Source organism: Larus michahellis, chromosome 8, assembly GCF_964199755.1.
Source record: "Larus michahellis chromosome 8, bLarMic1.1, whole genome shotgun sequence".
NCBI classification, from domain to species: domain Eukaryota; kingdom Metazoa; phylum Chordata; class Aves; order Charadriiformes; family Laridae; genus Larus; species Larus michahellis.
Genome location: NC_133903.1, coordinates 1,041,682 through 1,067,441, shown reverse-complemented (window position 1 = coordinate 1,067,441; position 25,760 = coordinate 1,041,682). Strand labels below are relative to the sequence as shown.

General features: G+C 37.7%; 1 protein-coding gene across 4 annotated transcripts in view; it reads right to left on the bottom strand.

Moving 5' to 3' along the window:
- TRRAP (transformation/transcription domain associated protein) overlaps positions 1-25,760 on the bottom strand; it is a 94,462-nt gene that overhangs the window by 64,135 nt on the left and 4,567 nt on the right. For 2 of the 4 annotated variants that reach the window (XM_074599568.1, XM_074599570.1), the window contains exons 6-29: positions 25,525-25,629; positions 24,751-24,834; positions 23,948-24,004; positions 23,199-23,324; positions 22,789-22,866; positions 22,467-22,555; positions 21,686-21,782; positions 21,194-21,332; positions 18,146-18,224; positions 16,902-17,136; positions 14,611-14,938; positions 14,393-14,490; positions 13,542-13,736; positions 12,814-13,005; positions 10,889-11,054; positions 9,385-9,641; positions 8,304-8,504; positions 5,752-5,930; positions 4,473-4,672; positions 3,492-3,709; positions 3,152-3,349; positions 2,229-2,489; positions 1,086-1,247; positions 370-466 (exon numbers count right to left, since the gene is read on the bottom strand). In XM_074599568.1, the coding sequence (XP_074455669.1) occupies positions 370-466; positions 1,086-1,247; positions 2,229-2,489; positions 3,152-3,349; positions 3,492-3,709; positions 4,473-4,672; positions 5,752-5,930; positions 8,304-8,504; positions 9,385-9,641; positions 10,889-11,054; positions 12,814-13,005; positions 13,542-13,736; positions 14,393-14,490; positions 14,611-14,938; positions 16,902-17,136; positions 18,146-18,224; positions 21,194-21,332; positions 21,686-21,782; positions 22,467-22,555; positions 22,789-22,866; positions 23,199-23,324; positions 23,948-24,004; positions 24,751-24,834; positions 25,525-25,629 (3,841 nt within the window). The remainder of the gene's footprint in view (positions 1-369; positions 467-1,085; positions 1,248-2,228; positions 2,490-3,151; positions 3,350-3,491; positions 3,710-4,472; positions 4,673-5,751; positions 5,931-8,303; positions 8,505-9,384; positions 9,642-10,888; positions 11,055-12,813; positions 13,006-13,541; positions 13,737-14,392; positions 14,491-14,610; positions 14,939-16,901; positions 17,137-18,145; positions 18,225-21,193; positions 21,333-21,685; positions 21,783-22,466; positions 22,556-22,788; positions 22,867-23,198; positions 23,325-23,947; positions 24,005-24,750; positions 24,835-25,524; positions 25,630-25,760) is intronic. The other 2 variants (XM_074599569.1, XM_074599571.1) reach the window with 1 other exon arrangement.

Sequence of the window (25,760 nt, the reverse complement as noted above, 5' to 3'; positions counted from 1 at the left end):
TTCTTCTCTTCAAGTTTCTTTTATTTCATCTTAAATTACAGACAGCTAAAGCATGGCAGGCTTTGCCAAAAGCAACAGCCATCATAAAATAGTGAAAGAATGGAAGTTCTATTAACAGTGTTCTAAAGTTTTCCTAATGCTATATAACATATTTAGTCTAAAAATATTTTGGGTTCATTTCAGAAACTAAGTCCTAGTCATTAAGAACGCAGCGATACTTTCCCATTATTCTCCATTAAACTGTGACCTCTCGAGAGCAGTCATCAGTCTTCAAGTGCCCAAGTTTTCTTCTGATCTTGAGAAGAAGACTGCCCGCTGCTCACAAGGACACTCTTCTACATCAAATTTGGTTTGGGAAATTTGACTTACTTAAGGCTGCAATCCGAAGAGGTACAAGTGATGGAAGACTTTTGTAACAAGGTAGTTTCATTAAGGCAACATCTTCAGCCTCACACAAATTCAGTAACTAGGGGAAAAAAAAAAACCAACAATCATTTTAGCATAGCGTTGTGAATCATGTTTGAATGGGTATTATCGGTTACCTTTTGAGTCTTGCTTCCTCAAAGAGCCAAGTTTATGCAAACACGCTAACGAACCTCCAAATTTCACCAACGGGCAAAAATTCTACTCTTCTCGTTTGGACAAGACAGCTAGGAAACCAAGGGACCAGACAGTCTCTCTAAGTTCAATCTCCACGCTAGTTTTATATCCAATTTTACTTAAACTGTTAGGGACTCAAAAACCTTAACAAACAGTGTCTATGTTTTGGTGGTACAACGATTTATTTAACAGATATACTGTGCATGAAGTAAGACCTAAATACGAAAGTTAGTGCTACTAGACTTGGAGTGTAACACCAAAGTTCATTTAGTATATTTCACACACATTTGAATATTCTGCTTAGCTCAGAGCTATTATTTTGTAGATAAGGGCAGACCTCAGTTCACATTTCAAAAGATAAATTCTTACATTTTGGTGAAAGTTTAAAGCGCACAGAGAAAATACGTATTTTTAACAATGAAACTTCTAACACTATCACTACTTAAGTATCTACATTCAAATATGAGAAGATAAAAAGAAAGTACCTCTGTGTAGAAAACCTTGTGTTCCACAACATTGAGATCCATTGTAAACAATCGGGGCTGCAAGGTTGTGCAAAATGTATTTCCCTCCATCAGGCCAATCTGGGCATTAGCAGGTTGATGCCTAAGTAAATGCTTTTTAGGAGGAACCATGTCTTGGAGAACCTACACAATGTAATTGAGATCACTGAATTAGCAGCCTGGTCAAACGACTCCTCAGAGCTAGCCACTAAGACGACATCATTACCCCTGGCTCCATTTGCTGTTGGGGCTCCAGAGGTACCTCTTTAGGACTCGCTAGGCAAGAAGAGAAGTATTTCTCTGAACTACTTTAATTCACAGTCGGTTAGCGACACAACTCAGTATCTGTCACTATTACATATTCTCTGTGAGCAGATCTACGATATTTAATAACCTCACGTAACCTTATGAACAACAAAGAAATTCATAGGCTTAAGCATTTCAAATGTTCAAGTCAGGAAACGATGAGTATTTTAAGCTGCTAAAACATAAAACATCAGAATAACAAAAACATTCATGATAAGCTTCTTCCGTTACACCAACTTCTCGCTCTCCTCCATACACCTTTAGCAAAATAAGGTATCAATTAGGGGGCTTCTCTATATGTTCCCAAACTACAATAACAACATTTATAATTTCCTATGCTGTGGTGGCCCTTAGGGCTTATGTACATTTACTTGTCTTTCAAGAGAATGAATGCTTTTAAGGAGTATCTAGCAAAAAGTAATTTATCCATCTTTGATCTTTACAGTCTCTTTCTGGATAGGGAAAGGCATACCAATATGCCTCATATTTAAAGAATAACACAAAATTGAGGTTCAAAATGCAGCATCTACCTGGCCTAGCCTATGTCTCACCGGTGGTAGGACAAGCAGCCCACAATTTCAGGAAGTAAATCAACCTGAAGACACTACAAATCCTGGCTAAGTAGTCAGGCACAGCTTGCATGAATCTCTACAGTACTCCAGCCACATGTATTTTACAATAATAAAACCTAACAAATGACAAGCATATGCTCTCAAAGCACTAAGAATTGAATTCACTAATGTGAGAAAATGTATGCAGAAAAGCATCTTGCAAATACAAAATGGTAAACAACTTAAATTCACTTTCAGTAAGTATTACCTCTTTGTGGGGCTCCATAATCACCGTGACGCTTTTTCCAGTGACCTGTGCAAGTACCTGCAAAGAATGCATGGCCTGCTTTCTGACAGTAGAGTTTGGAGAGGTTACTTCTCGAACAAGGTCGTGTGTTACATGATGGAAAGATTTCTCCTGTGCTGCTAGGATTTCTTCTGTTTTTTCTTCATCTTTTAAAGGAGTTGCACATCTAATCAAAAGCTGTTCTAATGTGGTCTTTGCCATAGCAACTGCTCCATTGGAAACCTACAGTATCATAGATTATTTTTATTAAATAAGTGCAGAACAAAGATCACAAATCTACACGCTACTCATAAGTGAACTTAGCCATTTGATGAATCCTTTGCAAACGGCTAAAGACATATAAAGCTTGAACAGAACACATATCAATTAGTCTTCCCACCGATCACTCCAAAACTGCGAGTTGGAACGCAACACAATTTTATAAACAAACTCAAGTACTGGCACCCTTAGCAAAGTTGTCATCATGATTCACAGAGATGATGTCAGGCAGATGATTCTCGGGGCATCTGTAACTACATACAGTTTTTTGGTAAGATGAACACCTTTCAAACTCAACACAGAAAGAAGAAAAAAAAAAAACAGTGTTTTTGATGCAAGTGACAGTGAATCTCTTTCACTGATCTGAATGCAACCCCTACTTTTTTTACTCTGAAAGAAGCGAGTGTAATTCCAACAACTTTGGCAGTTACGTGGAAAAAACAGACCTCACTCCTAACTTCAGGTCTTGGTTTAAGTTAAAATGATTAAAATTGACTCATAACTATCGCAGATACGATATATTCTGAAGTTAAGTAAAATCAATATTAGCAAGAGTTTAATCTGTGTGAATTTAAGAACAAAAGTTTGTTTCCCATACTATTTGACATAATCCATTCATTACATACCTCTCCAGTTAGATCCATCATAACAAAGAGAAGTGCCTTCAGGAAAGTCTGCTGGTTCTGCAGGACCCAAATTAGTGGCAGTCGCTCCATGAGAAATTTAATTGACACAACACCTCCTAGTTTAGCATACCAAGCTTGTTCGTAACAGCAAGCACATAACCGTTCCACAATGTACGAAAACAAGGGAAGCTGACAAGCCTGGAAACAAAGAAATGTATCGGTTTGCTTTTTGAGCTCACTGGTAGCCTGCAAAATATTTTAGAAGTAAAATTGCATTGGCTGAAACTAGAACATCTGAATACATTTTTTTAAAAAATAAGTAAATACATATATATATTACCCTTTCCTTTGAACCCAAGATAATGCTCGCAACATCAAATATCACTGCCAGAGCCACCTCGCCTATTTTGCAGAGTTCCTTCTCCTCATAGGCCATGCAGATTGCGATGGCATCAATAAGCACCAGGGGATCCATGCCTTTTGAGCCGTTTTCTTCACTGTGAAACATGGCTGTGCTAGGCTGGCTTCCAACCTGATAGCACTGCAGCAAAAAAGGACCTGTGATTTGTATTGGGGAAGAAAAAAAACCAAAAGATAAAACAATGGCTATTTCAATATGAATAGTCTTTCAATTAGGTTTTACTACTCCTCTCCCTAGCTGATGGCAAACCAGTAAGCACTGTGCCTATTTGCATATAAATGGATCGTGAGGCATTCTTCACTCTTACAAGAAAAAAAGATTACATCTACTTGAATATTTTCTTCTATGCACTAGACTGTGCCCTGAAAGATTTAATTAAAATGAAGAATCATAAAAATTCAAGTTACATTAATGTGACAATGAAGAGCGATAGGCTTATAGCATGTCTTTTCCCAAATTACTTGTCACACAGTCCCACTCCAAACAAAAAGTTTTCTTCACAGACAGAAGACACTGCAGTGCTCTAACATTTATTCAGTTCCTCTGATGGTCCTTCAAAACCACAAGTGGAAACAACCCAACTACAGACCATCCACAAAAGTAACTGCATATCTCAAGTTACACAGATGCTCTAAAAATAGAAACTCTTCCAAGCTGTAGTTATTTTGTTGAGTGTAGCATTTTAAAAGTATTATTAGGTGATTGATTGTTTTTTAAAACTTGCTCAATATTTTTTACCGCTCAAAAGAATTAAAACATAATTCAGCCATCAAACAAAACCCAACATACCTACGCAGAAGCAACTGCAATATCACGACTTTCTTAAAACAAACTGCTGTTAGAAAAACTTCTCTAGCCCTCTCCTGACAGCCCCCACGATCTCTGTCCCACTGTCCTTACCACACTGCTGGGCGACCGCCACCATTGTGTAATGGCGGATCAAGCTGGCTACGAAAGGCAGAGCGCTAGGCCTCAGATCCTTGATGACTGCTGACATGAACGCCCCTGTCAATGCCTGCTCAAACGTCTTACGAGCTGGAGTATCCTGAGCTTTGTACCGATGTGAAATAATCACACTGGGTATGGACTTCTCAGTAAAGCTGAAAGACAAGATTAAGCTCGTTATCGTCCTGAACTGCAGTACTGGCAGCTCAATCATGAGCATCGTCAAGTACTTAGTTTAAGTTTGCTCTCGATATCTAACACCTTCTCCACCTCCCGTTCTCCCCTCATTTTGACAGAGCTAGACCAGTTCACTCAGTCTGTATTAGTTTTGTCAACCACTGGGCTCAAACATGATGGATAGCCCAATTTCATCAGGGACATTTAAAGGCGGTGGTTCAGAAGAAGCCACGTGCATTACAAATAACAGGTATACAGCCATCACACTGCAACTCAATTACAGAATGTCGTTTTCAATATTTTGGCATTTTTCCCTTTTTTAAAATGACATTTGATTTTAATCTTGAAAGATTGAAACATTATTTATCAAATCACCACCCAACAAAACCTATTCATTGCAAAGCTATATTTGTGTCAAGTCTAACAAGTCCAAATTATAAAAGCTACTATACTCTTTAGCTACGTTTACTACACTGCACAAGTCAAAGTCAGCATACACTTTGTGGGCAAAGATGTCAAAGTTGTCTAAAAGCAATAAACTCATTAAGTATCAATGACTAAAATTGCAAAAGATGTAAAAAAAAAATTCAATAAAAAGCCCCCACACTAAGACAAACACAGGTTACGTGTGTCACTATGCTACAGTTTGGTCACTAAATGAAACTGAACTTTGCATCTCTCTCACTTCAGTAAAAAGTTAGATGTACATACAAAACATCACAATCTAAATTAATCTTTAAAACACAATTAAGCACCAGAATATTCTAACTATTTAAATATATTAAACTAAGATTCATTTAAGAAAAATGTCTGAACATATCTAACAGATTATACATCGGACTGTGATTAGCAGAAGAAAATTACAGTATGAAACATTAACATGGTTCACTGGCATTAAATAATATGCTGACAAAATTCCTCTTACTGGAAAATCCTGCATTTATTTTAAAGGAAGCAGGATAAACCAGTAGGTAAAAATCCCATGAAGAATACATTGCCTAGACTAACCATTGCTTCTAATTTAGGTTATTCTAAAGACACTATAAATTTTACATACACATTTACGTTTAAAGAATTGTCATACTTGGGATGTGCAAGAAGTTGGTATAATGCGTGTTTATTATCATCCAGGCTCATCATAGCTACTAAAAAACACTTGATTACTTCCCACGCTTGTCTCCGATAATACGGTTCCGTGTTAGCGCTCTTCAAACAGTCCAGAGCAGTCTCAATCGCCTATAACGAAAAAAGACAGATAGTACCCAAACACTACTTCTTAATGTTTACAAAAAGGTGATTAATCAAGGGAACGGTACCTTTAATACAAATTAAAAGTAACTTTAAAAGTACGTACAATTTGGACTGCCTAAGTTAAGAAATGCAGAGAATGCCCGAGAAAGCTGACCTGAACCTGTGATGGCATTTGCTGTGCTTTTATTAATGCAAAGTTTCATGGCAGATACATTTATTTATTTCCACAGTCAGAAAGCATTTGAAGTCGTGAGTGAGGTACACCTTCATTCTCTCTCTCCCCCTCAAAAAAATTTTCCTCATTTTCCCTCCAGCAATAATTGCTGTTCCTAATCTCTATGTATTGTAGGTATACAATGCATTTATACATATATAAAAATGGGACCAAAAAATGTTCTATCTTACAAATTACTTTGTCATATTTTCCATGCAAATCAAGAGCTACATCATACATGGTGAAGTGTCCCTGTAAGCAACTTCTGAACACTTAATGGAAATATTACCCTTCTTTTACTTTGCAAGATTTATTTAATACATTTGAGAATAATTCAAATAATTTCTGAAAATATGAAAACAATGAAAAGGGGGGGGGTAGATCTTTTTGGAAAATTTCTATTTTGCATATATATAAACACAGCTACTTTCTATACTTCCCAAAAAAAGAAAGAAAGAAATTAAAAACAAATGAGACAGATATTATTAAAAACAACCACATCAAAAATGTTTTGGAGTGCACAAAATACGGAATTTCAATACCTGATCAATGGTCAATAAAATCTAGCCATCCACGCTCAAACAGGATTATGCAGAAAAAGTGGGCATTTTCCTTCTTTGAAAGGAAAGCCATCTTTCTCCTTACTGACTTAACCAGCTGTCATCCCATCACTGTTTGAACAACCTTATCAGCATCTCAATGAAAAGAACTATGAGTTTTACACAGACCATAAAGACTAACAAAGAACTAAAAGAGAACATGGATTTCTCATTTCCAGTTTATTCCACTTCTTTTTCCTTTTAATTTGACATTTCCTTTTTCTAGGTACCAAGTATTCAGCAGATAACATTGTTTCTTGGTCAACACCAAGAAGCTGAAGATCGTTCCATGTCCTTAACCAACATGTTAGATGCATACAGACTTTGGAAAAGTTGGTTTGAATTAAACCTGGTGGGATAGGAAAATCCCAGCAATTACAGTATTCATATGTATTCAAGTCATCAGCTTCAGTACAGAGGGGAAATTAGTAAAGCTACCTGCATTTCAGGAATCATTTTTCCAAGCTATTTTTAAGCCTGTTGGCTGTATGGAGCCAAAGAGAGCTACCTGCCTGTAAAGGAAGTTTTTTACTACATTCAGATCATACCTACTTATGAAAGTGTAACGGGAAAGATAAGTATTAAAACTCTACAGGCCAAATTAACGCAAAATCCAGCTTTGCTCTCAGATCCCAAGACACAGACACAGATTAGATTCCTGTAGTTAGTGAGAACTAAGCATTCGTGATACCCTGAGATTGTCGGATGAAAGCCGGTACAAGTACAAAGTGGTTTTGCAGCTATAAGTACTGTACCCAACCTACGGACTACAAACAAAACCAAATCATTTGAGGCATTAGAATAATCATCACTGAAGGATTTCTACAAGAAGCTTTTGGTACACTTCAAAAAGAAAACAGGGCGGTTTTAGAGTAGATTCCTGCTCCTAATCTAAGCGGTACACCAACAGTTAGAAAGGGGGAAAAAATGCAGAGAAAGCACGCACTTGTGCCAGTTTAGCTCCCTATCCAATCACTCTGTAAAAGCAGAACAGCACGTTTAAATCTATTCTTATGGGGGTGACATATAAAACAGTTTAAAGGGAAAATAAAGGAAGAACAGGTTGGCAAGCTCCTGCTAATTTTGCACGTCAAAATGAAGCAAGAAGTTAGCGTAGCCCTACCTGCCATAAGGAGACTCTCAACTGAGCACTACATAGTGAAAAAGGAAAAAAGCTCCTTGCAGCGATTTCTGAAACAACATTTGGTCTTTAGCTGCCAGATCTGGCAACTCAAAAATTACTTGGAAAAAAAAAAACAACATCCCACCAACCATAAGTGGGGTTATGTTCTGTTTCTCCATGGCAATATAAATTAATTAGAAATCTCTTCATCTAATCGGAGGGATATAAAAAAAAAAAATCAGATATACTTTTAATTATGTAAATTCTATAATTTTAGATATTTATTAATTCATATCTGGAACTGGCAAACATACCACATATTTTATTAAGGTTTTACACGCAAACAACCTTCAAAAAAATCTGTAATAAAGGAAAATTGAGTAAGATGGTTTCTCAGCACAGAAAATACCTCAAGCCCTTACCTTTTCCATTGGGAGCTGGATGGATGCTTTACAGTCTGAAAATTCAATTGTGATACTGGGTCCTTGGATTTCTGTGACTACATATTGTAGTTTCTGTGATTCCTTTAACATCTTCCTGTTACTTCCACCAAATTTACCAAGTACACGGTAAGCCACGTGAGAAATGCTGTCTGCAGGATTGCGCAGTGTACGCCACAAAGCCTGCAAGTATTTGAAGTGTTATATGGTCAGACCAGTCTCACTTCAAAATTTTTCAAGTTGTAATGTTAAAAAATGTCAAGGAAAACACTTATTCTTGTATTTGGGTAATTGATCCTGCACAACTCCAGAAAACACTCCTATAGATTGAATAAAGGCAGTGGCAGTTTGCAACAGTTCAAGTGCTTTGTAACAGGGTTGTCCTAAATGCAGTTCTGGATCCCACTGCTGTGAACATCAGCTACAAAATCTTTACTACGCTGAAATGTAATTTCATGTTTACGACTAATATTAGATAAACAACATTATGAATTAAAGAAAAAAAGAAGCAGGCCAGTCAAGGCTGAAGTGAATTAACCTCAAAGTGCTAGTTTTTAAACATAAAAAGCAAATAAAGTAAATATTATAGTTAAACAATAAACTATACACAAGCACTGTATTAGGGGAAAGAGCCGCATGTAAAACATTGTTCTGAATTTCAGCCACATCATCTTCACTGTATATATGACATCATGTAGCTGTCAGTCATGACATGCTGAAGGCACTTAGTTTTTCTTGTCTGTTTTTTAAAAAAATTAACAAATCTTAATCATTTTCTGTACCAACTCATCCTAAACATAGTAATATTCTTGCTATTGAGTCCCAAGTCTTAACTTTAACCCCCTAACAGGGGACAGAGAAGACATGACTGATTCACTTTTAAATCTGTCGGAGTTTTCAGTTCACCAGCACTACACCAGCTGGCCTTTGACACCCAAATCAGACCGGCGTGCTTCTCATGACAGATCTTTCAAGTTCCTATAACCAAAGGTTCACCCCAGTTTCTAACAACATTTAGCGAACCCACGACCTCCTGTGGTCTCCGAGGGAAGCACGGGTTTACCTGCATCAGCTCAGCTCGAACGGGCTGGATGTGATCATAGAGGAAGTCCGGCTGCAGGTTGTCCACGCACAGCTCCAGAGTTCTCAGGCCTTGGCTGACCAGGGTCTGGGACCCATTGAGAGCCGACACCAAGGGGTCCATCAGCATCGGCAGGTAAGGCAGCAACGAGCTCAAACGAACCGGCACAGTCAGGCAGAGCTCAACAAACAAGTCTTTCATGTGCTGTTTGTGAAGGCCACTTTGCAACATATTAAGCCCTGAAAATCATGGGTAAGTTACACACTCAAAGGAAAAAGGCAGTCCACAGTGTATTGTTAGAAACTGCTATTTCCTAAACTCACAGTAACCTCACGTTTTTAAATTCTGTAACATATATAGCTCTGTAAATAACATCTTTACGAAATATAATACCATTCACAATTATAACTTACATCTAAGGATTTTATGCAGTGAATGCTTTTGTAGGTACATGCATATACAAAAAAAACAGTATCCATGCATATTCTAAAATTTAATATTAGATTCAATAAGTAGCATTTGAATACAGCAGATGAAAACCAGAAAAAGGTAATTTGACTCAAACCTCAGCCTTGTATCAAGGAAAAAAAAAAAAAAAATCCACACAGAACAAGTTGTTTTTAAAATATCTGGAATCCTGAAAAGAAACATTAAATGAGTTCAAGTACATTCACTGTCCCATACAGACTAAACACATTCTGTAACTAATTTTTCTCCCCATCAAGACTTCATATATTCCATAAACCTAGCTAGCACTTCCACACTGACACGGATATTGCCTACTGGTGTACAGATGACGTACCTATTTGCTAACTACAATAAAGACTGCCCCTACGGCTGTAGGTGGAACCATGGGATTCCATGTTCCTGAGTCGTTCCAATTAGCTTAGCTTAGGTTTACGTAGTTCACATTTCCTTGCTCATCCTCAGTATCTCCGGAACACAGCCCTTGCAAGCACAAATGCTCAATTAATCAAACCGATTGCTATTTCATTTCTTTTTGCCAACGGACACTACTTGCATTTATATTTATCAAGCACTCGCAGGTGCACACACACGCCCTCAGCTGCAGAACCACCACAGCTTCTCTGCAATGCTCTTCCCACGAAGCCGGCGAGGGCCTGGCAACGTTCCTTCTCCTGCTACTCTTACCCCGCAATGCTTTGTACTAACAACATTATCTATAGCTAATAAAAACTAAGGAAAGAAACAAGCAGAAAAACCCCAACCGCCCCACAATGAGAAGCAGAACAAGAAGCAGCAGAAATTGTGAAGCAGCCAGAACTATGGAGCCTGAAGCAGCGGATAGGAAATGAAAATAAGCCACGTTCAAGATATTTAATCAACTGCTAAGCTCAAAATCAGAAGCAACTTATGAGGGTTAGGGCTTTAGTTTTGTCTTGTTTTAATACACAACATAACTTTATTACTACTATTTACATAAAAAGACCAGAAACTGGGGTGGGGAAAGAAGGTATTGTTCTACCTTGCAGTAAGTTTGGTAACAGCGGCAAGAATTCTTGATATAAGAGATCATGACTGCCTCCTCCAATAGATCTGAACAGTGCTCTGAGCAGCAGGAAATAGTTATAGGGCTCTTTGGCAGTCTGTGCAAGTTCCATAGAGCTGTTCACAATCTTGTGCAAATGTGGCTATAAAAAAAATAAAGCTTGGAGATTAATAAAATATCAATTTTGTCATTATTGTACTGTACAAGAGTTTAGCATGAGACAAGTTTTTCAGATCAAAAGCCTTCAGCTGTTGCAAGTACTCTGATACCACGCTAGTTTTATACTGCTGTTGAAAAAGCGTTAAAAAGTAAAACTGTATTTGGACAGTATCGAGAACCCAGAGAACTCTTTAATTAATTAAACCCTGCTTACACATTAGCCAAATGATCAAGTCTGGTTGCTACTCCAAGCAGTAACTGCATTAAAACAAAAAATCTTCTGCAAATCTGAGACAGTGAAAAACATTTGCTCCACAGAACCTAGGGATGTCTAGCAGAAATCAGAAGTGTCATGACGACAAGAGAAGACATTTCACAACATTAATTTGTTCCAGATCTAACTTAATCACTAATTCTTAATTGTGGGAAATGATAAAATTTCACTTTGAAAGTAAACTTTTACAAGTAAAAAAATGGTTACGGAACTGGTGGCCTTTCTAGAGCAGAGGACAGTAACGGTTGGCAGGAATCATTAAAAATAATTGATAAATACAAGGATTCTTACAGATCATGTGCAAACAGTGACAAAATTATGGATTTTGTTAACATCTAAAAGCTTTCTACATTGCTATGCAAATGCTGCAAATAGCCTTCATCACTCAATTAAATTGTCTACCCAAGGCCCAGATCATCAATCCTGCTGAAACAAAAAAATGCAACAGAAGCGTGAAACTGCGGAGGCAGTAAATCACTCTCTTTAAATTGGATCTCCAGCCTATAAAATCCAAATGACCTTGATTCTGATGACAAATGAGAAGAAATTTAAGCAAGATTATATGAATATTGCTTCATATTACTTATGAATATTGCTTCATATTGCTTTTATCTTTCAAAGAATCTGGAAAATTAGCAGTCCCTACTCTGTTCTACCCCGAAAACATACACTGAACTCATCCTGCTGTAACAAATCGTTAAGCGCAGAAACGGTTATCACACAGTTACCCCTACCAGAAATTTTGTTTATTCTAAGGTAGAAGGAAGAGAAATGGAGAGAAATGATGAGAGAAGAAGCACTGTTCAACTAATACCTTTAGGTTTTTTGTGGATATAGGCAGCTATTACTTTTATGAGAAAGCAGACTCTTGCTTCAAGCTCAGCATTTCTAAACTTACTGAATAATGAGATGATCTCATCAGCGTAAACAGATCCTCAGACTACACAGACAATATGTTGTCAATAGAAAAAGTAGCATTCAAGCGCAGAATGGTTGCTGAGGGCAATAACTAACTCAAGAGCAGACAATAACTAACTCAAGAGGTACGTGTCACTGAACACGAGGTGAGTGAACAAGATTCACCAACGCACAAAAAAGTGATTCCAGTCTAAGCAAGAGTCTTCAGTTAATAAGGAAACAAAGGGGCAAAAATCTGCAGGAAGATACGCATATCCCGACCATGAAGTGACACGGGTTTATGGCAATCCTGATCGGATCAGTCATTTATACTCAGAATTAGCACATCACCTTATAGTTTCAAATACGAAGCAAACGTTCACAGAACCCGTCTCTTATAAATAAGGCAATGTACCTGGCAATCGGAAAAAATGGAGATGTATCACTATAGTGGTTCAAACTTGAAAAGACCATCAAATGTTAGCGTAAAACTCCAAGTTTCTTCACACGTCTGAAGAATATATTAAGAGTCAAAACAGATTTTTTTGGTTTTAACACAAATGACCTTTACCTTCAGCATTTGTTCATTTTCAGCTGCAAATAGTGAAACCGAGCCAAAGACTAACTTGAACAGCTTGAGATACAGATTGGAGAGTTCCACGTTAGAGCCCATTTCTGGCAGCCGATCCAGAAGATACTCCACCAAAATGGTTGCAAAGAGGGCAGAGGTAGTAGGGTTTGCCAAGAAGGAGTTGGCAACAATCTATAGAAGGAAACCACAATGGAATTATTGTTGCTGTAATGAAAACAACCGAGGGATAAATGCGCTACCCATTTAAAACAAAAAAACTAAGACAAATTTCTTCCACCATCTCCACTGCTACCCAAGTGATTCAGCTTATCCCCAGTGGAAAACAACCACGCATATAACTGAAGTATTCAACTTTAAAGCTTAATTTTAAATGTATATGATAGGACTTGTGTTCTGTAAAACAGTAGGTCAGAACACTAACGCAACAACCTGAACACAGGAACTCCACAATGCTCAATACTTCTCAGGGATAAAGTCCATTCATATCTTCTAAACCAAAGTGCTCATGTTTGTATGGAATCACTTAGTCTGGAAAGTTTTCTCAAAAATCCATCTTTACAAAGTATTTTTTAGACTGCTTCAAATCTTGCATGTTAATTTCAACATTATTATTTATAATTCCACTTCAGCCTATGTACTTCACAGCATAAGCTATTTTCCACAGGCTGTGTATTATCAAATGAAAAAAGTAAACGAAAACATAATACCTGAAGAGCATAGTTTTTTGAGATTCTCTCCACCATATAAGGAACAGTGGTTTGAAAGATTTCTTTGAAAGTTAAAGGGTTCATCATTGTGAATACACCAGCAAAATGCTCCAGAACTTCCTTTTCCTCTTTCATTCTGACTGTCTGACAGTTTGCTACTCGAACATATGTCTGCCCGTTTCCTGCTATTTGGACCTAGGGTGATTTAGAAAACACATATATTGGCTACAGAATTTGAGTAACTTTTTCCCCACTATGTTTAAAGTAACTTTTGAAAAAAAAAACCAAACAGATTTTGTAGGTTTCACATGCAAGCCCCATACAATCAGAAGCTGGGCATAAGAGCCAACAGTGACAATAAAAATATTAAAATAGAGTGTTTTCAGCTCAGATTTTAAAACCATGAAGACAGGAGTGGAAAAAGACAACAGAAGGAGATATCAGCCTATCGTGAAGTTACTTAATTTGAAATCAGATACATTTACATTTAATCAGTACTTTGTGTAACTACAGAAGATAAACATAGCCATGGGAATGCTTCAACCGATAGCTGAACTATCTCGATGAAGAAAAGATTTAATCCGCTACATGAAAGAAGTATTTTTGTCTGTCCTGCCTGCATAAGCACAGACTGTGTGTTCTTAACAGCTGTTAAGAAAATTTGCTCCTTGCAAGTGGTAAGTACTTTGAAAATCATAACATTTCCCAATAGCTGTGATCCTGAAATTAAAAACATAATGAAAACATGCTACACGTGAAATCTGTCTTTTAGCTGACAAATAAATCCTTGTTAAAAGATCTAACACCCAATAACTGTACAAATAAAAGCACTATGTGGGCAGGTTACATACCTGATAAATATCTAAAGCTTGCATTGCATATTTTACCAGTTTAATATAGATTTGAGTCTCCTTAGGTTGCAACTGCTTATTGGGAATGAACTGTGCTTCTGAAAGAAGATAAAGAATAAGACAGTAGTTAACCATTAAAAATACTATTTGCTTTCACGCTAGAGAGTTTTAATTGTAGAATTACAAGACAAATATAATTAAATATTATGCAGTTTTACCACCAGGAGCTTTGCATGATGTTATGCCCCACGTGATTGTCTTGACACCACAGACCAAAGTTTTTACTAAGCTTCGGCAATCTGTGACCTGAAACGTCTGTTTGTCTTCTTTTTCTTTCTCCCCTTGTTTTTCAAACACAGGTACCGGTGCAGGGGCCACTGGAGTGGCCGGGGCAGGAGAGGGAACAGGAACAGGCGCTGCATTTGCTGCTGTCGGTACTCCGGGTAACGCGGCTTCAGCAGCCCCAAGCTCGGACTGTGGCTTGCATTTTTTAAAAATTACGGAAAGCTGGTATCGTGCTATAGTGTGAAATTTCAGAACAAAAACCTACGGCACAAAGAGGAGAGGCAAATGTAAGAGCAGGGAGGGGGAAGAAAAAAGAAAATAAGTTTCTTCTTCAAAAATCTTTCAAAATTCAACAGTACCAATACTTCACGTCAGCATACTGAGATCAATAAAATTTACAGCTAAGTATTTATACTAAGTATATATTTACAGCTAAAGTCAGTCAAGAGACAGCAAACATTTTTAAGTGTACCAACAATGTAGTTTTCTCACTTTTAGCAAGTTCCAAAAAATATATATTTGCTGAAAACTAGTAAATCCCTCGACTAAAAATTGATCTCCCTACAATTCTTCTTAATTTAAAACGAAAAGCTATTTGAATTCATTTTTTAAAATAAGACTTAATATTTCAGTCTATAAATCTTCACTATTAAGCATACAAAGCTCGAATTTTTCAGATGTATATGTAATGTACGTTAGGTGTACTAAAAGATGTATACATTACAGGTTTAAGTTTTAGTTCTATGCAGCATATCGGATTTAGAAAGCAATAATCAGTCCTGCAGACGAGCGGTCCCCAACATTTCTCCCTCTTGGTTGACACTAAACAAGGAACACATTGCACAAGGTCTCAGTTTAAAATTTTCTGTACTTCCCAAATTTTAAAGTCTAGATCTACTTGGCTTCCTCAGACATTTCCCCACTGCCACCACAATTCTGCATGCTCCCTTCTTCTCCAGACGTATCTTCTCTGAATTCACATATTATTACAAATTTTAATCTGATAAACAAATGAACAAACTGTGCTACATTACAGATTTTTTAAAAAGTAGGAAAAAAAGTAGTTTATTTGGAAGACAAACCCTACTAGAAAGCTACTTCAGTTTGAGCACTCTGGAATAAAGGACCCGTTACAATGCATAATGCGCAGATTTTTCACTTGCACCGTCACTTGCATTTTGTATTTAGAATGAAAGCCTTTCCCCAAACCACTGCTACCTTAAGGAAAACAAAAAGTTCAGGGGCAATACTAAATCATCTGGAGGTGCTTAAAATGACTAAATTTCTTCCCTGGTGCATCCAGAACCATGACCGTCTGTCAATGGCAGAGAGGAGTCAAAGATGGAAGGGATCCACTACATTCAGAATTCGTAGATTGCCCTTCCCAAAAAAGGCAGCCATACCGGTTCCTCACTCATCTAAAAGCTTTAATGCCAGTTCGATTTAGATTTCAAGACATGCTCTTACATCCCAAAACGAGATTATTAAACCAGTATTTACCCTAGCAGTGTTTTACTCTACGATTGAGTGAATCTTCATGTTGTGGCAGCAGAAACACTACGCAACCTTTTTCCATTAACAACTCGGCTGCAGCAAGCTTCCAGCGCATCCCTGATTTTTAATAATAACAAAACAAACAAAAGAAAGCCCCTCAAAAATCCTCCATATAAAGAAGATCCTTAAAAAGGATCAGTAGGTCTTGAAAGTGTGGATATTTCACGTTTTACAGGTTGTATTGGGCTATGCCAAGCACCTGCAAGATAATCCTCTTCCAGGATTTTAAAAAAAAAAAAAAAAAAAAAAAAACACAAACCCCCACACCACAAACACCTCACAACAAACAAACCACACCATAACCAGAAGGCATCAAAAATACACTATTCCTACCTATTCTTCAGTGAGGAAGAAATTAGACTACAACTCAAATTTAAAAGAAAATTTTAAAAAATACCAACAGTTAAGCTACCCCCAGCATCAGAGCCATTCAGTTTCTTGCTTTGAAACAAGTCACTGAATGAATAAGCTGAGTGGGCAAAGCACCTCTGCTGTTCTTGAGATACTATCCCTGTTGCACAGCATTTTAAGGAGCCCATCTCTGATACAGCACGCAGACTGTTTCTACATATTCTCATTTCTGAAGAAAGCAGAAAGTAAAATGTGATTGACAACATACTATAAACTAGGACATTCAACTTATTATCAAATGTTTTAAACAAATCAATACCTCCAGCATTCTCATAAGAATATCTCTACCATTTCCATTTTCCTGTTCGCTTTTAGACCGGATACAGTCCACCAAGTTCAGCAGGAGCTTGCAGGACATTGTCTGGATGCTGCTCGGCAAGGACTCGTCGTCAATGTTCTTGGCAAACAACTGGACAGCGAGGGAGAGGTCGTTGAGTGGTAGATGCTGACGGACGTGATGGACCAGGTCTGCCAGCGTGCTGTATGCAAGCGGTCTATCAGTAAAAACAAGAAAACACGTTGGGGACAATTAAAATCGGTGTTAATTGGACTTAACCAATAATTACTGCCTGGTGCTATTTCCAAGATTCTAAATCCAAATTTTCTATTTTTATATGCAAATGCAGAGTTCACAAAGCTTTCTGAGTTACATGAGAGAATGATAACCTGTAGAACCTCAGAAAGACGCATCACACTGTTCCACACCAGGATCACCTCTCTGGTCTTTCCATTGCTGAACAATCCCAGCACACACTTTCATCTACAGTTAAGAGCAAATTAGCATGTTTTAAGCCACATTTTAAGCAGCGTTGGTAAGCTGTTTCACAATTAATCATTGACGATTCATGATTTCAAAAGTAGTTATGAAAACTGACAGATTTTTAAAATAATTTCTTTCCAAATACTGAGTTTAAGCAAATACTTCTAAATCTAATACATGCTGTGAATAAGGTACACTTAATACTTTAGTAAGAGGAAATAATTCTCCTAGTGCACATTATTTTAATTTGGTCAGCAAAAGCACCTAAAAACTAGTAGACTATTGAAGACTCAGAACGTAAGTATTCTCCCCATTTGTGTTTTCAATTGTGAATGAATAAGTTTTAAGGTACTTATTGACGAAACAGTTTAAATCTCATGCAGATTTTACGCTCGACACAAGACTTCGGCGGTTTTGTGAAATATTGGGAAGATACTGAGTTGATTTCACTGTGACCACTCTTTTGGTTGTGCTCTGCAATTCAAAAAAGTGAAATACTTTTCATTCACCCGTTTATCTCATTTTGCCCTGCACCCCCACTACCATGCTGCACGATCAACATGTTAAACACCAATCACTCTTCACGGCAGCAGAAGCCCTTCCAATATCAGAATCTAATAAAATTAATTATTTAAAGTGAAGATTGAGAACAATATACAGAGACTGTTGTAAATATTAATAAACCTTGAAAGAAACCAGCCCTGGCAAGTGCACAGATAGCTATCCCAAACTTGCTGTCATACCTCAGTGTCTCTCGGGCAGTGTATCCGGAGCCAATTAGTATAGATTCATCAAACAGCTTGTCCATACATGGAATAAATTCTAAAATTAAAAAAAGAAAAAAAAAATCAAAACAAGTAGTTAAGTATTAAACCACCTAACTTAGGTATTTCACACTAAATCAGAAAATTAATTCCTGAAGTTTATAAAAGGCAGTGTCATTTACAAGGAAACTTTCAATTAACCTCTTGTGCCTATGAACTGCCCTGACACTTGCCCCTGCAGTGACACTACGGTACGCTGCCAAAGCCACAGCGTTGACACGAAAAAAACAGTTACATCTACAAAGAGGAAAAAAAAAAAAGCTTATAGTATTTTCAACTTTGCTGAACTTTTTAAATGTAACTATTGAGTTACTGAAAAGGACAAGTTTGGGCAACACAACTTCATTTTATATGGCATCTTACAAGACAAGCTCTATCCCAAAATATCAGGAGGAACACATGCAACCTGGGGCCCAGGGAACAGAGGAGGATTTCAGCAACAAAAACAGTGACAAAGCCAGACTCAAGACGCATTTTCTTTTTAATATGGAAATCAACAAGTTTATGGAATTGATTACATCACTCCACCCTAAAGGCAGGTGATAGAAATGGCAGGAAGGAGGAACTGCTCCCACTTCCAAATAATGCAACAAGCTAAAACTTATTAATAAATAATTGAGAAGTCACAGAGGAACACCCAGCAACCTTCAAACTCCACAGATTTCCAAACAATATTAAAGATAAAAATCTAGCATTTTCTGAATGAAGCCTGAAACGGACAAGGAATCAGTGAGGTCCACTGAAATGAAAGGGACAGTGTGGTAGCTGTCTTTCCTTTAAGAGAACGTCACATTCTGCAAAACCACAGAGCAAGAGAAAAAGAGAGCATCCGCATCGGTTTTTGAGGGGGTAGAGATCTGGAAGACTTACAGTGGAAAAAGCAAATAAAGAACAAGAATAAAGATTTTAGATGCAAAGACAATCCATTATTTTACAAGGCAACCACCACAGCAGTCGCAACGTGAGAATAAATTCAGTCATCGCCAACAAATAATCATAGAATCTTCATGGCTGGAAAGGACCTTTGAGATCATCGAGTCCAACCATACAGACACAAAAAAAACCTCCTACAATCTCTGTCACTAGAGCATGCCCTGAAGTGCCAAATCTAGACGTTTCTTAAACACCTCTAGGGATGGTGACTCAGCCCCCTCCCTGGGCAGGTTGGTTTCAGTGCCTGACCACTCTGTCAGTAAAGTCATTCTTCCTAATATCTAATCTAAACCTCCCCTGCCGCAACTTCAGACCATTTCCTCTGGTCCTGCCGTCATTCACCTGGGAGAAGAGGCCAACACCCACCTCTCTCCAACATCCCTTCAGGGAGCTGTAGAGGGCAAACTAATGCTGTGGAGAAAAGAGCTGAGTCAAAAAGATGGCTGCAAAGAAACTACCTTTGATCATCAAACCACTGTTTGAAAAAAGGAATTAGTCTTAGATGCACTAGTGTCATCAGAGCAAGGAGATTAAGACACAAATCCTGACAATGAAAAAAAGCAAAAGGAATGCAAATTAAAAAAACAGTAATGAGTTTTTGTGTGTTGAACACATTTAACATTAACATTCCTGTGTCGTGCTACTAATCCTAATGTGAACTGGTAAGAGAAATTAAAGCAAAGCAAGCAATAATCAATTGCTTACACCGGATCACTGATCGAACTCTCTCATTAAACTTCATAACATAGGAATATTTTACTTCGAAATTAAGAAATGTTCACAATATTTGGCCAGAATGAGAATTTCAGAAGCACCATACAAACCACTCTGGCTTTTTGAAATGGACATCTCAGTTAAAATGGGCAAGACCCACAAACATGAAACACGCCCGTCAGCACTCATTTTCCCAAGTCAGTTGAACTGCACCAGCAGAACGACCGAAGCCTTCTACACATCTCCACATACTTTGTACCCTATTTCTCCTCTTCCTCGCACTCCTTATTGCTCCTGCGATACCACATTCCCTCTTCTCACCATTTCCAAGCATTTCCTCCTCTACACCCGCTTTGGGGCAGGCAGGGAGCCTGGAGCAGGGCTGGAGGGAGGCGTTGGCAGCACATATGCTAAAACGCCAGCCAGCGGCCATGAAGGGGCAACGAATTGCTAAGCTCACACTGCTCTTTGTTCCTCCAGCGAAGACACTAACTCAGGTTTTGTCCGCTACCCAAACACTAAAGTTCACAAACAACACAGAACATCTTATCTTTAAGATCTCGGTCCTCTGTTGAATTTTGTTGAAACTGGTCAATTTCAGAAGTAATTAAGGAGAGGCTGAGAAACTTAGAACAATTAAAATTATTTCTTTAGAAAAACAGTTAAAGAAACAGCTTTCCATGTGACCCCAATACTAAATTCTAGAAGTAGGAAACATGCTGGTTTTTTGGTGAGCTCACAATACCTGTAAGATATCACACTGCCCCATAACTGTTGTTAGCAGAAGGAAAAGGAAGGGGACCACACAGTAACAATGAAAAGACAGAAGTTAATATTTTACAAAGTACACTTATCTCCAATTTTGCAATTCTGCCAAAACAGAACATATCCACCCAACCCAGTTAATTCAGGCAGACCAAAAATAGCTTTCCTCTGCTAGAGGCACATTCTATGAGCTGAATCAAACATGGTATCAGTCTTGACAGAACTACTTCCACTCAGGTCATCAGATTAGGATTTTAAAGTATCCGTACAACTGTAGGCACAACTACAAACCAACACAAATTTTTATCATGAAACGGTAATTACTCGGAACCTGGAAAGCTAGAAAAGCCACATGTTCAGCATGCCATCTTAGGTTATTTTATTATTTTTTTTTTAAGGAAAAAGAAAAAAGGCAAATCAAAAGCCACAACCACCCTAAAAATATTCAGAAGTATGCAATAGTCCAAAACAAATAGTAAGCAATATGCCTCAAATACACAGAAATACTTGAAATCTTTCCAGTTTATAGATACGTTTTTAAAGAGTACTACATACGGCTCCTCAAGTCTGTCGTCAAGATGTGCTTAGCAGCAATCAGAAGCTCCTTCCGGAGGTGCGCCGTTTCGGCTGGGCAATTGGAGAGCAACTGCAACATTCCCTTTACCATTTGCTGAGAATATTTAGCCACTAATTCCTATAACAAAAATTAACATGAATATAATTGTTATGACATTCTGTTTTAAAGCTTTGCTTTACATTTGCAAAATAACATTCAATTGAAATTCACTTGTTTCTCTTTAAGGAGTCTACTTGTAAAAATAAAATACAACCGCCATTCCATAAATGCCCGGGGCGGAGGGAAAGGCACGTTTTTACTTTGCATTCGCATGAGAATACTTCTGACGGGACAACCAAGTACAGCCCCGTCTTCACATTTGCTCCTCTCCAGTCCCTGACGCGCTGCAGTCACACTGGCCACCGCCCTGCCATAAAGTAACTAGAGATCTGTTGCACTAAGAGTAAGAAAGCAATAAAAATGCAACCTACCTGGTAAATTCTTATGATGTAAGCCAAAAAAGACAACGTTTTAATCTGAGCAGCGATAAAATCTGCATACAATTCCTTGTTATAAAGTTTATGTTGCCTGAAATTAAGTTGAACAGTGGTTACGATTTTGTTCCTCTTTAATACCTTCATTTAGAAAATTCACGGAAGTTTCAAGTTACATCATCTTTTGGTGGGGTTCTTGCTTCATAAGGGAATAAAATCCTTATGGGGCAGCCCGTTTTCAACAAGCTCTCTGCCATTCAAATGCTCTAAGCAGAACTGCACAGCCCTGAGGAGCCACACAATTTCCACTCTCTACAGCGAGCACCAAATGGGCTCCGTTCCCCTGACTGGGGCAATTTTTTTTTCACCTAAGCTACACCTTGGGAGAGCAAAAACATATCACTGGTGGTATGGCAAAGATTAAACGACAGCAAGTGTCCTAGCTAACACTCTCTCCATCACATACTACCTGTGGCAATGCTGATTTCTGAGAAACTCTACTTTAAAAAATGCATTATCAAACAATAAATTGGGATCTACTGCACAACTGTGAGTTTTATCAGTGACGTATAATGGAACTATTCAGATTTGCCAATTACTTCACCTACAAAATTTGACAATTTCGCATCAAATAAGCATTGCTACTTTTAAGATTAAAAGCAGTAAGACTAGAAGCAAAAATCACAGGATATACGACAAAAATATTTCGGGCAATACTGAATGGCAGGTTTAAGTAGTTTATCCCAATATCATCAAAATATTGCTAAAATGCTCTTACCTCGCTTGAGCAGAAACCTGTATTATAATAGTGTTCATGATCAAGGGCACAAATTCAGCTACTACATTATGAATGTTCAGCTTGTAGAGCTTAAAAAAAATAAATAAAGTATTATTAGAGAAATTTACGAGTCCCACTCGCAGTCAACTTATTTGAGAGCTAATCAGAAAAAATTAAGACATTTCAGCGGCTTATTTTTAGACCATATTTTAATCTTAAAAATACGTTACATTAATTTTTACTAGTATGTTAGCCAGCAGAAGTGACACAAGCCATTCAGTAACAAAAAGTATTTACATGCAAAATACTAGAGTATACTAACCTGGTACATAAGAACAACAATAATAGGTAGCTCAGCCAAGACTTTCAGAGATAAAGATCCTCTGGGAATTATAGAATGCTGAAAAAAAGAATACATGTTTTATAAACAGTTTAATTATTCATCAAAAAAAGTATTTGAAATACATTTTTAAAGAAACTGCTCATTTTAACAGCACTATATTTATCGCTAATAACATTTTAAAAGCACAAAACCATGTGGTACTACATTAAATAAAAATCCCGTAATTACAGCTGCACAGACAATACCTGAAAAATTTCAGTCAGCTTCTACAAACAAATCTTGGTGAGAAAGACAAGCACAAAGAAAGCCTATTGCCTTTACCTGCCCTTACGACTTGGGGTATTGCGATACAGACAGCCTCACAGCTAAAGAGGAGTTAGAATGCTTACTGTTCTCGTTTCACTGTCCTCTCGCTCAGGGTTTACTTTCACCACAATTGTCGTAATCATGCCAACCATTTCAGGAGTAGGAACGGTGTTCTCTGGAATCACCTGAGGATTCTCAAAATACCGATTCTACAAGCAAAGAACAGAAGAAAAACATAATAATGCTCGTAATAGTCAAAAGGCCGTTTACCTCACTGGAATTCCTCCATATAATCTTTCCCCACAACTTATTACAGACGGTTTTTTCTTCTCTGCAGATGATGTTTACACTGCAGTATCCACGAGGAGTACAGACGCGTCCTGCAGTCGTCCACTCCCGCTGCAGCAAGAAGCGGAAAAGCATCCCCAAGCAGGGTGGTGCTTTGTTAAAGAATCAAACGGGAGAGCAGGACATGGCCCCCGCAGAGAGGAAGCACACTGAAGAGCTCTCTGCTGGAAAGTACATCCATCACCTCACCTTTCCCTTAAAAAAAGCCATTTGGCTCCATGGCCACCACTGCAGTCAACTGATTAGTGCATTATTATATACATTTGCCTCAGTCTTCTCATATTAGTATGGGTGCTAGAAACAGAACATTTTCTAATTCAAAATGTAAATTTCTCCATATTTATATGTATTTTTATTAAATATTAAAGTGATATTTACTTTGTATCACTAGATACAAAATGTAGTATCTTTTAAAGATAAAATCAAGAAATAAAGACTAGTTTTCTGACTATAGAAAGGGCAATTTAAGAAATAAAAAGCTTACCACTACTTTTGGGAGTTCCTTGTAAATCTGTTTCACAAAGTCCAAAAAATGATGGATCTAGGAAGGAAGAAGTCAGTTTACCATAACAAAAAAAAAAATTCACGATTTTAGAATCTCTGTATTAACAGTACAATTACATAAAATCTTTAGTCACCACTAGAGCATATTTTTCGTGATATTTAAAAAGAACCTGAAAGCATTCTCCTATTTCCTCCTGTTCTGCCAGTATTAATTTGAATTGCACTTGGCACGAAATTGATTTACCTATCATCTCAACATAGCTCCAACACAAAATTCTTAGAAATAATTACTATAAAGTCCCAGGGGAAAATCAAGGAAAGAAAGCAATAGAATAAAATGCAAACTTTCATATACTCCTTCATGAGCCACAGGAGAGAAGCAGGGCTGGGGGCAGGGACGGGACTGAGGATACACATGACACAATCATAATATTCCTTTTCCAGGATTTTCCCTTTCACAAACTAAAAAGGCACCAATTCTCTTCCCTTCTGTGGGAATTCTCTTCCTTAGTCTAATCATATTGCCCACAAACACTTAAAGCAAAGACAACTAGGCTTTAGCAGTTTGTTCTTTCCCAGGGGTGCTAGCACTATGCAAACCTCTTTTAAAAATTACTTCGAGGTTAAAAAAACCTAAACATACGGTTACCACAACAGGTCAGCCAACACAGAAGGACATCAGGAAAACAACAAACAAACCAACCAATCCACTTGAGCAAAGCAACAATTCTGAAGAGGATGGCAACGAGTTCTATATACCGTATAGCAAAACTTAGGACCTACTTCTTGGGTAATGGCTGGTCGGAACTGTTTGTGCAATTCAATAATTATTCTTAAGCAAATCAGTACATTTTCTTCATTCTCCGTCTGAAAAAAAAAAAGAGAATCTTTAGTGAGCCTACGGCTGCATTCTTCAACTACTCCCTAAGTACTTCAAAACCCTGTAACATTATAGTCCTCTCAGCAACCTACAAGTGCTCCATTAATATGAATTTTCACGAGCAAGATCCTTTCCTGTGACAGAACTTCACCCTGCAGCCTTAGACTATGGCTAACATTAAATTCACACCCACTGGACCAAAAACCAGAAGTTCCAACCACTCTGTACCCTCAGACCTGTTTCTAACGCCCCACAGAGACACAAGCGGGGCTATTCACAGACCGAGACACCTCCACATAGAGCAGGTTATTTTCTGCGAGCTTCAAATGACAACATCTTCAACTCCAAGTAAGAAACAAGACAAAGTCTCTAGAATCAGGTATCTGCAGCACTTATATGAGCCAGAAAAGCGTTCAGGAATGAAATCTTGGCTAGCATGAGAACAGTTCCTTGCATTTGTACAATCCAAGTTTCTAAAGGGCAGAAGAGAACATGCAGAAAACCTGTAGATATTAAGATACCACACTGTGAAGCCTAAATAGAATGCCCTTCCACTCCTGCTCTGGAAGCACAGCTATTGAAAATCCTACCCCCAGCAATTTTTGGAGATGAAGAGAGAAAAATCTTTCTGAAAATTTGAAACAGTTAGAAGACAAAAAAAAAAAAAAACAAAATACCTCTAGAAATCTAAACATCACAGACAGGATATTTTTGGTATGAAGACGCAGATGTTCATTTGTTGGTATTCTGTGAATTATTTCAAGCACTAGCTTTCGGAGTTGCTGTAAAAAAAAGTAAAAAAAAATAAAGATACAATAGAACTTCTTAAAAACCCACAAAAGACAACAATTGGTTAAAACATGTTTTCAGATTAATACTTCTGCATGCTTAAGAGAAAAAAAAAAAATTGTAC